Here is a 12,470-nt window from a genome sequence, read left to right as displayed (position 1 = left end):
GGGCCCTCAGAGCCACGTCGGGAGGGGGAGGCAGGGTCTCTGAGGGAGACGGGGACCCTCTCCCAGCCAGGTCTGTGGCACCTACAGAGTGGTGACAGTATGGGCTTCCAAGTCAGCCAGACCTGGGTTCGAGTCCTGGCTCTGCCATTTATAATCTGTGTGTCTTTGGGCAGATTGCTTAATCCCTCTGAGCCTCAGTCTCCTCATCTGTGAAATGGGGTGTGTAAAGTCCAGCCAGGGTAGGAGGTACGTGAGGTAATAGTACATAGCATGTAGGACACAGGAAGTGCTCAGTAGGCGGTGGTCATGTGATTGTTCTCAGCAGCTGCTCCAGCCTCTGAGGGCCACCCCAGGCCTCCAGGGTCTCCCTCTCAGGAATCATCTGAATCACAAGTTACACCCTGTGTCAACTCATTTGTTCAGGGTTTATATTTCCATCTGAATGGTGAGGTGTCTGAGGCATTTCCTGACTCTGAGTCTTTGCAGTGCTGTTCCCACTACCTAGAAAGCTTTTCTTCTGGTGGAACGCACAGCAGGCCCGTCACTGATGCCTCAGCATGAATGTCATCCCCTCAGAGAGCCCTGTGCTGGTCCACTTCTCGTCTGCCCTCCTCCTCCCCTGCCCATTTATCCTGTCTTATCATCCTATTACATTCATAGCCCCTAAAAGACCGTAAAGCCATTGTGACTGGCAGCTCCACGGGGGCAGGGACCAAGCCCATCTTGCTCGCTGCCGCACGCTCAGAGCCCAGCTCAGGCCCTGGGTAGAGTAGATGCCCCGCTGGAGGAAGGACTGAGGCTCAGCCAGGGAGGGAAGGATTTGCTCCATCTTCAGACTCGAACCCAGGCCTCCTGAGCCTCTGCCCCCCCATGGTGGGGGGGCTTGGACAGGGTGGGGGACCTGCCTTGGAGGGAGGGGCCGGAGCCTGAGGCCGGGCCCAGGCCGAGGCAGCCCCCCGGAGTCACCTGTCTTGTCTCTGTCGATCCACTGCTTAGGTGTATAGAGCGCCTTTGGGTAACTTCACCAAGAAGCTGACCGCTTGTATGTCTACAGTAGGGCTGCTCCAGCCGGCGAGCCCCTCCCGCAAGTGGATGGTGACAACCTTGGCCTGTGACGCCAAGCGGGGCTGGAAGTTTGACTTCAGCTTCTACGCGGCCGCCAACGAGCTGCAGCACACGCGGTAACGGCCTCGCAGATAAGCCCCTTTCCCCCAGCCGGAGCCCTCTCCCCCGGGAGATGTCAGCAGGCACCTTTAGGAAGCCCCTGTCCACATGCACACATGTATTCAGAGAGTTCTCGGCCCAGGACTGGGGAGTGGGGGACGCCGGCGCAGAGGACGGGCCAGTGACCAGCTCCCCCCCGCCCCCCTGCCTTGCGCTGGTGCTGCTGCCCCTCCCCCGCATGCCCAGCAGGCGCCGTCTCGGGCCTTTTGCGTTTGCTGCTCCCTCTGCCTAGAATGCTCTTCCCGAGCGCCTCAGGTGTGATGGCTTCTCTCCGGGATTCAGGCGTCCACTCCGATGGCCCCTCTTGGGAGAAGCTGTCCCTGACCGGAACTCCCTCCCCGTCCCGAAGAACCATGCCCGGTCCCTCTCCATGCGCTACACCTGCTCCCCTTCCAGCCCCCATCGCCACCTGGGATCACTCTGACCCGTGGTTTATAACCTGTCGTTCCTCGGGAGCATCGTGCGGTGGGCACGCTGACCGTTTCCCCCGCTGTGTCCCTCGCGCCCAGCACAGGGCCTGGCGCCCAGGGGGTGCTCAGTGAACACTTGCCGAATGAGTGGATGTGTACGCTCTGCACCTCCTCTCCAAGGCACTGTTCACTCTCTCTATATAATTAATTCTGCAAATATTTTAATTAACGCCACCCCCTCCCCCGCCCCGCCAGACCATAAGGAGACAGGATAGAGACTGTTGTACTTAGCTACTGCATACTCGGGCCCTGCCTAGTGCCTGGCATGTAATAAGTGCCCCAAAATACTTAACGGTGACAGCACTCTGTTCCCAAGGGGGGTAGGGGGGCTCTGAGCAGCTGGGGACACCCGTGTTCTGACCAGGGCCCCCCATTCATGTATCCATTGAGGCTGTATTTCGTTGTTCATTGAACAAACATGGGGCGCCGACTAGGTGCCGGCAGCCCGCTGGTGCTGGGGATACGGTGGTAAATAAGACAGATGTGGCTCCTGCCCTTAGGCTGGCTAGCGGGAGACAGCAGCTAACAAGTCAGCCACAGTGTCGTTACAAATGAGGGCACGTGCTCTGCTCTGGAAGGGGGAGCGGTGCTGGGCCTAGAGAGCGACAGTGCGGGCCCTGCGCTGGTGACATGCGGGGCTCTGACTCTGACAGAGCCTGACCTCGGGGTGCTGGGCACCCATAGAGGCTGGACGTCACTTGGGACAGAGGCATGGCGTGGAGGTGGGGGCAGGTGACCAAGATGGGCTCACTGGGCCCTTCCAGCCGAGGGTACCTTGGCTTAGGGGGTGGGGGTCCCTCTGCCCACCCTCCCCTGAGCCCAGGGCTGGGCTTGCTCTGCACATACACAATAGCAACCGGGATCAGGCTGCCTGGATGAGCTCAGAACATTCTAGAAAGAACGTTGAGCTATGTCAGGTCCAGTGGTGAACAAGCTAACCATGGAACCCTTGCTTCACACAGAATCTTGAGGCTCAGTAACTATTCAGCTTAAGGTGGGGGTGCTTCTGAGTAGGGAACCGCAAGGCTGGCCTGGGGCCCCTCTGTGAACTCTTGCACCCCCTGGAGGACAGTTTGGAAACTCCTGGTCTCCATCCCTCATGCCCCAGGTGGGGAGACACACACACAACAGGAGGCTGTTGAGCAGGCCACGTGGCGCGTCCCGGCAGCGGGGAGACCAGAAGTGACCTCCGCACCCCAGCCCCCAAACTGAGACTAAATCCTTGTGCTGGGGGGGCTCCCGAGTCCGTCCCTGCCCTCTTCCAGTCCTGGTACCCAGCCGCACGTGGCTATGCTTGCCTCACCTCCCAGACTCCTCCTGGCCTTCCCAGCCTCAGCCGGGCTCCTTTGCCTCCACAGGAAAGTGTACTTTGCTCAGTCCCACAAGCCCCCTTTCCACGGGCGTGTGTGTGCAGCCCCTCCTGGCTGCCTGCTTAGCTCCAGCCCCGACGGCCCGACCAAAGGCTTCTTCTATGTGCCCAGTGAGAAAGGTACATGCGGGGGGCTGCAGTGGGGCCTCGGGAGGCTGGGCCCCACCTTCCCATACAGATGTGACTCCCTCTGCAGTGCCCAAGGCCCGCCTCTCGGCCACCTTCGGCTTCAACCCCTGTGTGAACACGGGCTGCGGGAAGCCAGCCGTGCGGCCGCTGGTGGATACAGGGGCCATGGTCTTCGTGGTCTTTGGCATTATTGGCATCAACCGCACGCGGCAGGTGGACAACCATGTCATCGGAGACCCGGTACGTGGGCCCACTTTGGGCAGATGTCAAAGGGCCGGACCGCACCAGATCTGCAAACAAGTACCAGCCCAGATGGCCACTGGCCCAGCTCCCCCCACGCCCTCTTGTTCCTCTGACTGCTCACGAGGCCCAGACAGGACCACCACAGGCCCTCGAGGGCACTGTTTCTCTTGAGGAGCGATCAGGGTTGAGCTCTTAGAATCGCCCAGGAATCTGGGTACATTGTGGGCCTGAGCTGGTTGCCCTTCACCATGAGGGGCTAGAATGGAGCTAAGGGAGATACAAGCGTGTAAACTCCGCCCCCCCCACCGTCCTCTTCCTGCAGGAGGCCCCTCCCTGCACCCACAGCCCCTGCTGCGTGCCTGACTGCGGGGCCCTCCCCTCTGTGTGGGCTCCGCCCCCTGTAGGTGCTTGTGCCCCGTGCTGGGTTCTTGGGTGTTGGAAGGGAGAGAAATTGTTGGAGCCATGGCTAGGTCTGTCTGGCACGGAATGGGTGCTGAGCATGTGGTGGGAAGGACCGTGGATGTGGTAGGGTCAGAGCTCCTGCCTTGAGAAGTCAGTCCGGCTGGGTATACAAGGTTCCAGACCCAAAGTAGTTCAGGAGCCAGGATAGTCAGAGATCTGTGGGATCAGTCCCGACAGCGAGTCCCCCAGGTGTTCAGAGGAGGGTGGGAGGCGGGGAGGACACAAAGCAGTGAGGGAGGACGGAGATTTGGCTGTGCGGAGCGGGGAGAGACAGCAGGAAGCCCAGGTGAGAGCGTGTGAGTGAGAGCAGGGCTGAGCCTAGGGACCCTATGCAGGGTGGGCAGTGTTGGGAGCAGAAGGTGCTGCTGGGAGCAGGACAGAGCAGGCTCGGCCAGGGACCTCAGGCGACCATGCAGAGGCTCCAGCCTGATGTCTGTGCGGGTGGCGGGGAGCTGTGGAGGTTCTTCCCCTGGGGCGGGGCTCGGGACTGAGTTCCCAACTCACTGAGCGGCCCGCGCCCACTTGTGTCTCCTTGGGAAAGGGCAGTGTCGTCTATGACAGCAGCTTTGATCTCTTCAAAGAAATTGGGCACCTGTGTCACCTCTGCAAGACCATCGCGGGGAACTCGGAGCTGGTGAAGCCGGGCGGGGCCCAGTGCCTGCCCTCAGGTGCGCGGGAGAGCCGTTTGTCAGAGGGAGGACACACCGGGGAGGCCGTCTGTTGCTCCCAGGGTGGGCAGCCACGAGGCCACCCGTGCCCGGCATGAGTCCTGCAGACACGCGTCTGAGCTCGAGTTTGTGTCCGCACTGGGGCGAGGGCGCGTGAGTCTTCTAGAGCCGTCTCGTGCGCGAACACGGATGGGTGCAGAGGTGCGCGTGTGTGGGGATGTGTGCAGTGCGTGGGCACACCTGCCGGAGTGTGCCGGGTTGGACACCGATAAACCCGGCTGAGGTCATGCCAGGGCTCTGCTGAGGGTGCCCCAGGGTGTGCTTTTCTACCCCAGTGGCAAATGACTGCTGTAGGTTACCTCACGGCCCACTGTCACTGGTGGCAGACACGTTTTAAGGCTGGGAGGTTGGGGGCAGGGCTGTGTCCCTGCCACCCGCTCACCGGGGGGTGAGTACACATGCCCAGGTGGGATGGGGGGAAGGGGTGCTGTCCAGGTCCCCAGCCCGACCACCTGTCTCCCCTTCTCCCTGCAGGCTACAGCACTTCCTCCTTCCTGCAGATGCTGCATCCGGAATGCAAGGAGCTGCCCGAGCCCAACCTGCTCCCTGGGCAGCTATCACACGGGGCGCTGGGTGTCAAGGAGGGCCGAGTGCAGTGGATCTCCATGGCCTTTGAGTCGGTGAGCTCCCAGTGGCCTCGCCTCACAGTGTGGCCAGATCAGAGGGGCGGCTCTTCAGAGAGGGGGATACTGCGGCCCAAAGAGGTGAAATTACTCCCCCCGCCAGGTCACATTGTTAGGAGTGTCGACATCAAGTGTTAAACCTGGCATCTGACCACAGGGCGCTGCCCTTTCCACCATGTAGGCTGTTCCCACCGGCCCAGGCTGTGTGTTGGTTTGTCGCCTCTGGGGTGAGGAGCCAGTGGGGCTGGAGGCTGGCGGAAGTCCCGGACGCTCCCCTCTGCCGCTCTGGGGTGCCGGGTTCTGGGCCACAGACCCGGGCGCTGGGCCTCCCCCAGGAGAGCTTGGAAGCCAGGGGACCAGCCATCCCCACACCTCACTACTTCCTCTCTCATCCTGACTGTCCCTGGACCCCGCCCAAGGAGGGAGGCCCATGTGCGAGCGCGCTCACACACGCACACGGGCACACGCAAGCACACCTGGCCTGGGCTTCTGCGGGCCCTGTGGCTGTGACACGGCTGTGTACCGAGCCTGCTGCAGCCGCCCGTGTGCTGAGACCCAGGGTCCGGTCCCAGCTCTGATCCTGGTGCGCACTGTGTCTCCTTGAGTCAGTCACGGCTCCCCGCCGGCCTCGGGTGCCTCCTCTGAAGATCCCTGCCCTCTGTGTGGCAGTCCCGGGAAGCAGCAGGGCCACCATGTAGAGACGTGGGGGATGAAAACCAGTCCTCGTTCTCTGGCCCCCAGACCTGCTTTCCTTCCCACCACCTGCCACTCGCCACAGAAGCAGCCGCCCCAAGTCAGGAGGCCCCAGAGCCCCTCCCAGTCCTCCTCCAAGGGAGCCCCAGGCCAATGTAGACACCACTCCAAAGCCCCGGGCCGTTGGTTTTTTTTAGTTGTGGTAAAATATGCATCGTAAAATCGACCGTCTTAGCCATTTCTGAGGCACTATTCAGTAACTCTAAGCGTATTTACATTGTTATGCAACCAGCACCACCATCCACCTCCAGAATTCTGTCCTGTGAAGCTCGAACTCCCTCCCGCCCCTCCCCCAGCCCTCGCACCCACTGTTCCACTTCATGTCTCTGGGAACGTGGCTACTCTGGGCCCCTGAGGTAACTGGGATCTACAACACTGGTCTTTTTGTGTCTGGCTCATCTCATTCAGCATAATGGTCCCCAATTTCACACATGCTCTGGCCTGTGTCAGAATCCCCTCGCTTTCAAAGGCTGAGGCCCTAGATGGTTTGAGAGAGGATGGAATCCCCTCTCGGGCTCGTCCACACCACAGGGTGTCACTTCCAAGCTGACCCCACCAACACTCAGACACACACGTGCGCACAGACACGCCGTGAGCTGGTCTGTGCGCAGGGAGAGCGTGTGTGGGAAGGTCCCAGAGCAGGGTGAGTGCCTGTGTCCCCCGCTGAGCGGCTCCCAGGAGCTGGGGGCTGGAGACCGGCGGCTTGCTGGGCTGTGACAAGAGCTCTGATGGGGAGACACCGAGGCCTGCCGGAGCCCAGCAGAGGCCCGTCTCGGGTCTTCCGGGAAGGTTTCCTGGAGGAGACAGAAGCCTTGAAGGGTGATGGGACCTTGCTGTGCGGGCAGAGGGAACAGTGTGTGCACAGGCTGGGACGCAGAGCATGGGGGCTCCGGGAGCTGCCGCTGGTTCTGTTGGAAAGGGATGGGGTCTTTGGTGGCATCAGAAGCTGCTGCCCTTGTAAGGCTAACACGGGCACCCAGAGGCCGGTGGGAGGTAACCCTGGACTGGGGCACCCTCCGTGTGCAGGCGGCCAGGGGCCAGCTGTAGCTGCCACACAGCGGACCAGCTGTCACCTGGGAAGAGTGAGTGGACACTGCGCCCCCCATCTCACTGGTTCGTGTGCCTCACAGACCACGTACAAGGGCAAGTCCTCCTTCCAGACGTACTCGGACTATCTGCGCTGGGAGAGCTTCCTGCAGCAGCAACTGCAGACCTTCCCCGAGGGCTCGGCCCTGCGCCGAGGATTCCAGACCTGTGAGCACTGGAAACAGATCTTCATGGAGATCATAGGCAAGCGGCAGTCCAGCCCCTCATCCCTTTTAGCTCCCCGGGCCTGAAGTGGCAGGTGGTAGCAGGTGACCTGGGGCAGGGAGGGCACGGCATGGCCTGTCCGAGCTGCAACTTATCATCTCTGTCCTGGCCAAGAGTCCTGGGGCAACCGGAATGGCCCAGTGGCCAGGAACACCAGTCAGAGGCCAGAGTGTGGGTCTCCTGCTCAGGGGCACCTAGCCCCATTCTTTGCTCCTTAATTTGGCCACCTAAACAGTAACAGTGATCACCATTGTGGCAGCTCTCTGTCATGATGGGCCTTCCCAGGGCCACGCCCCGTGCTGAGGGCCTGACCGTGTTCTTTAAACTCCAAAGGAGGGGCGCCTGGGTGGCTCAGTTGGTAAGCGTCTGCCTTCGGCTCAGGTCATGATCTCAGGGTCCTGGGATCGAGTCCCACATCGGGCTCCTTGCTCGGCGGGAAGCCTGCTTCTCCCTCTTCCACTCCCCCTGCTTGTGTTCCTTCTCTTGCTGTCTCTCTCTCTTTCAAATAAATAAAATCTTAAAAAATAATAATAATAATAAACTCCAAGGGAGGCCTGTGTGGGGTGGGTACTCTTACTGTGTTATAGATGCGGCTCAGGGAGGTTCTGTGGCTTACCCAGAGTGACACGGCTAGCTGTGACAGTGCCCATCCGTGGGATCCCAGTAACCTCTGAATCATGGAGGGGCGGTGGGGGCAGGGAGTTGTTATAGGCAACCCCCCCACAAAACCCAGCTGAGGACCCTCTTCTCTTGCCTTCCAGGGGTACAGAGTGCACTGTATGGCCTGGCCCTATCCTTGCTCATCTGTGTGGCCGCAGTGGCCGTGTTCACCACCCACGTTCTCCTCCTCCTGCCCGTGCTCCTGAGCATCCTGGGTATGTGGCGGGGGGGGGGGGGGGCGGGCAATAGGCATCAGGCCGTGGGGCCAGGAGTCAGCAGGGGTCCTGCTGGTGGCCTCAGGTCAGGAGGTTCCTCTCCATCCCTAACTGTCACACATCCTTATTGAAGGTTTCCCAGCCACCCCACCCCCACCCCAGGCAGAAAGACCCTCTGTGACGGTCACTCACAGGATGGTGCCCCACCAACCTGTGTGCTCCCAGAAGGGACCCGGATGTTGCCAGGTGGTAGCTCCTGGCCCAGTGATATGTTGCTGCACCTATCCCTCTCCCCAAAACCCCTGCTTCTCTCTGGCCCTGGTCCTCCTGGTCCCTCCTGTCGCCAGAGGTGGGGGCTCCACTCTAGGGTTCACCCCATCCCCCAGGGGCCCTCTGAGTTCACCCACCATCCCTCCAGGACTGTGTGGGTGAGGCTGGGTCCAAGCTGCCTGCCGGCTGTCCCCTGCCCCCTGCAGGTATCGTCTGCCTCGTGGTGACCATCATGTACTGGAGCGGCTGGGAGATGGGGGCCGTGGAAGCCATCTCCCTGTCCATCCTCGTCGGCTCCTCTGTGGATTACTGCGTCCATCTGGTTGAGGGCTACCTGCTGGCTGGAGAGAACCTGCCCCCCCACCAGGCTGAGGTGAGCACCCTGCTGGCCCTACCCCAATGCACCTCCTGTCCCCGGTGTAGCTGAGGGGCCCCCAAGGCCAGCTGGACACCCCTGGTGCCCAGCTCCCAAGCAGACTGTTCTAGGGGCCGAGGTTTTCGTGGCCAATCTCTATGCCCAGGGGATGTAGGTTCGAAGGCAGCCCCACCAGAGCAGCGCTGTGGGCCTTGGGCGGGCCCATCCCCCAGCCTGTTTCTCTAGTGAGCATAAGGCCTCGGACCAGATGATGTCCAAGTGCCCTCCCTGCTTCCCTGAGTCCAAGTCTCCTTCTCCAGCCTGGGGAGCAGGGTGGCCCATCCTAGTCATGATTCTGAGGCCACCTCCCCGCCCCAGATCTTTGTGGCTTAGCAACAGCATGCTCATATATTCAGTGCCAGGACCAGCTCTGGGTCTTGTAAAGTGTTTTGTTTTCTCCTAATTTGGAGTTGTATTGGTGTGGAAACGTTCATAAATACATAAATTAAATCAGTTACGTTTTTAGCTGCCTAGAGTCCAAAGCAAGAGATCCATTGCCATCAGGGCCATTTCTGAGGACCTACTACGCAAACCAGCAGCAGCCTGGCTGTCCTGAGCCGTTAGGTGCCTGCCTGTGCGCCCCCGGCAGGGAATCTGGTCCTCTTCCCACCGAGCCCGGAGAGTAGGTGCTGTCACCGGCCCCATTTATGGGAGCAGAGTTGGGGGCGTCCAGGAGCGGGCTGGCCCCAAGCAGGGAGGGAGCCCACTGGGTGTCGGGCCCCTGGCCCCAGCCTTTGCCCTCTCCTTGCACCCAGGACGCCCACTCGCAGCGCCAGTGGCGGACCCTGGAGGCTGTGCGGCACGTGGGAGTGGCCATCGTGTCCAGCGCCCTCACCACGGTCATCGCCACGGTGCCCCTCTTCTTCTGCATCATTGCCCCGTTTGCCAAGTTCGGCAAGATCGTCGCGCTCAACACAGGCGTGTCCATCCTCTACACGCTCACGGTCAGCACGGCCCTGCTCGGCATCATGGCGCCCGGCTCCTTCACCCGGACCAGGACTTCCTTCCTCAAAGCCCTGGGCGCCGTGCTCCTGGCGGGGGCCCTGGGGCTGGCCGCCTGTCTCGTGCTCCTTCGGAGCGGCTATAAGATCCCCCTGCCCACTGGGGCCTCCCTATAGCCCTGGCACTTGGGTCCTGACTGGCGCACCTTCCTGTCCAGCGGGTGTGGGACGAGGCGCTTGATCTGACCCCAGAGGCACGTTGTTTCCCGGCTCGGCTCTAACTAGTTCTGTCCCCAGGCCTGGGCGGGAAGAGGCGCCCCATCGCTCAGTGTGGGAGCAGACGCCCACCTGTGTGGCCCGCACTGCCTTCATGACGGCACCCCGCCAGGGCTGGGGGGGGAAGCCGGCCGCCACCCCATTCTGCTGGGCTGCCAGCAGCTGTGTCAGGCACCCCCTGAGAGTGGAAGAGTCCAGCCCCCCTCCATGCTGGGTGTCCCTGTGGTCAGGGGGTGTCCCTCTCGTACTGCCTCAGTGCTGGTGACAGCTTTCCCATGTGGGTGTTACAGGGCCCCCATTCTACAGCTGTGAAAACTGAGGCACCAGGAGGCAAACTGATTGACATGGAGCTGGGGCGGTGGCAGAACCCAGCTGCCTCCTGAGCCCCATGCCTCCCTCGGGGAATTTGCAGGAAGAGCACAGTGGGTTCAAGGGCAGGGGCCTTGCACCCCCCTACCACCCTCCTCCCCTTCCCCCAGCTTTATGGCGGCCAGTGCTGGGTGGTCCTGTGGTCCCTCCCAGGCCTTTCGGTCCTGGCCAGAGAGTACAAGAGACGGGTCTGGGGTTCTGCATGTCCTACCCTGGGCCCCCACACAGCCTTCCTCACTGATCCAAGCCCCCATCTCCCCCACTCGACTCTGGGGGGTGGAACTGGGGGAGGCAGTCCCTGGGTGGGGGGCTGGCTGTGCCTGCCACCAGCTCACAGCAGATGGTTCCTGTTCGAGTGAGATGACACCGCAGACCGCAGCCATTAACACGAGCATCAAAGCATCACTGGCCCCGCCGCATTCTTCACATTGTAATAACTAAGCGCTTGCAGGCTGCTCGGCCAGAACCTGGCACAGGGGGTGGGGCTGGGCCTGGAAGGAGAGGGAGGTGGGTGGAGGGTGCCAGACTCCCCAGGAACCAAGGTCCCAGAGTGCTCTGCGTGCCCAGGTCGAGGTTGGGGGCCTCAGGTAGCACTATGGGAGTGAGGTTCAGTAGATGCACCTTCTTTTAAGGGGCTCATCTGGCTTGCCAGTTGGGGCAATTTTTAAAAAGATTTTATTTATTTGAGAGAGAGAGAGAAAGATGAGTGGGGAGAGGGGCAGAGGGAGAAGCAGGCTCCCCCACTGAGCAGGGGGCCTGATGCGGGGCTCAATCCCAGGACCCCAGGAGCATGACCTGAGCCGAAGGCAGACACTTCACCGACTGAGCCACCCAGGCGCCCCAGTTGGGGTATTTTTGAGCCCTTCTGGTGTGCCAGGTACTGTTCTTCCTTGGGGCAGACATTGCCCCCCTGGGCATTAGGAAGCCAGACGCAGACTGAGCTGGAACTGAGCCCTGAGGGTGGGAAAGACGTCGAGGGTGACCTCCAGGCTAGCTCACCTGGTCATCTGTAGATATTAACCGAGGGGCTAGGTCTGCAAGGCAGAGGTGCAATAGCGTGTCCCCACCTAGTGCACACCGGGGACCGAGTGGGGACTCAGTATTTGTATGGGGAACAGCAGACTTTTGGACCCACCATCTATGCTGAAGCCAGACCCTAAGTAATTCATGGTTCTAGTTACTGTGCCAGATGTTCTTCTCAGGATTTTTATCCGTCTGCTGGGGCTGCCAGAACAAAATGCCACCAACTGGGGTGGGGGGATGGTGTGTGCTTAAACAACAAATTTATTCTCTCAGTTCTGGAGGCTGGAAGTCCAAGCTCGAGGTGTTGGCAGGGTGGTTCCTTCTGGAGGTTCCGAGGGAGAATCTGTTCCAGGCGTTTCTCCTGGCTCCTGCTGGTTGCAGGCAGTCCTTGGTGTTCTTGGGCTTATAGACATGTCCCTCCCATCTCTGCCTCCGTCTTCACATGGCCATCTTTTCTCTATGATGTTCACATCCTCTGATCCCTATACAAGGACACCAGTGGTATCGGATCAGGGTCTACCTTAATGGCTCCACTTGATCATCGGCAAAGACCCTGTCTCCAAGTAAGCTCACATTCATAGGTCAGGGTTAGGACTTCACTGTATCTCTGGGGGGGGACACGTTTCAACCCAGAACCAGCAGGGCTCAACGTGCATCGGCTCATTTGTTAGCCTTACAGAGTGTGTGCTATCATACCCATTATGGGGGGGGAAGCCAAGGCTCTAAGAGATTGACTTGGCTAGGTCATACAGCTCGTAACAGAGGAGCCAGACTTTGACCCCAGCCAGTCTGCCCCAACCTTTAAAGGTATACAACCTCGGGGAGAATTGTAACAAAGGCTGACAGATGGGGACATTCAAGGTTGGTGGTCAAATCAAGAGGCCTGTTCTTAGAAAATCTGGGCTGGAAACCCTTGAATGTGTACAATACTTCACCCTTAAGTACTTTCCCCGTCAGCCTTCTGTGAAACCGGAGCCCTCAGAGGCCCA

General features: G+C 60.5%; 1 protein-coding gene across 3 annotated transcripts in view; it reads left to right on the top strand.

Annotated features, from left to right (window-relative positions):
* The window catches only part of DISP3 (dispatched RND transporter family member 3), a 57,252-nt gene extending 46,072 nt beyond the window's left edge, over window positions 1-11,180 (top strand). For all 3 annotated transcript variants that reach the window (XM_032393677.1, XM_032393688.1, XM_032393669.1), the window contains 9 exons: window positions 997-1,181; window positions 3,053-3,183; window positions 3,260-3,432; window positions 4,439-4,565; window positions 5,100-5,245; window positions 7,132-7,291; window positions 8,074-8,187; window positions 8,664-8,830; window positions 9,628-11,180. In XM_032393677.1, coding sequence (XP_032249568.1) covers window positions 997-1,181; window positions 3,053-3,183; window positions 3,260-3,432; window positions 4,439-4,565; window positions 5,100-5,245; window positions 7,132-7,291; window positions 8,074-8,187; window positions 8,664-8,830; window positions 9,628-9,990 — 1,566 coding nt within the window. In that variant the 3' untranslated portion in view covers window positions 9,991-11,180. The remainder of the gene's footprint in view (window positions 1-996; window positions 1,182-3,052; window positions 3,184-3,259; window positions 3,433-4,438; window positions 4,566-5,099; window positions 5,246-7,131; window positions 7,292-8,073; window positions 8,188-8,663; window positions 8,831-9,627) is intronic.
* The last annotated feature ends 1,290 nt before the right edge of the window (window positions 11,181-12,470 follow it).

The sequence above is a fragment of the Phoca vitulina genome, unplaced genomic scaffold (genome assembly GCF_004348235.1).
Source record: "Phoca vitulina isolate PV1807 unplaced genomic scaffold, GSC_HSeal_1.0 scaffold2, whole genome shotgun sequence".
NCBI classification, from domain to species: domain Eukaryota; kingdom Metazoa; phylum Chordata; class Mammalia; order Carnivora; family Phocidae; genus Phoca; species Phoca vitulina.
Note: the sequence above shows the minus strand (reverse complement) of the source record. Positions and strands in the feature narration are given on the sequence as shown.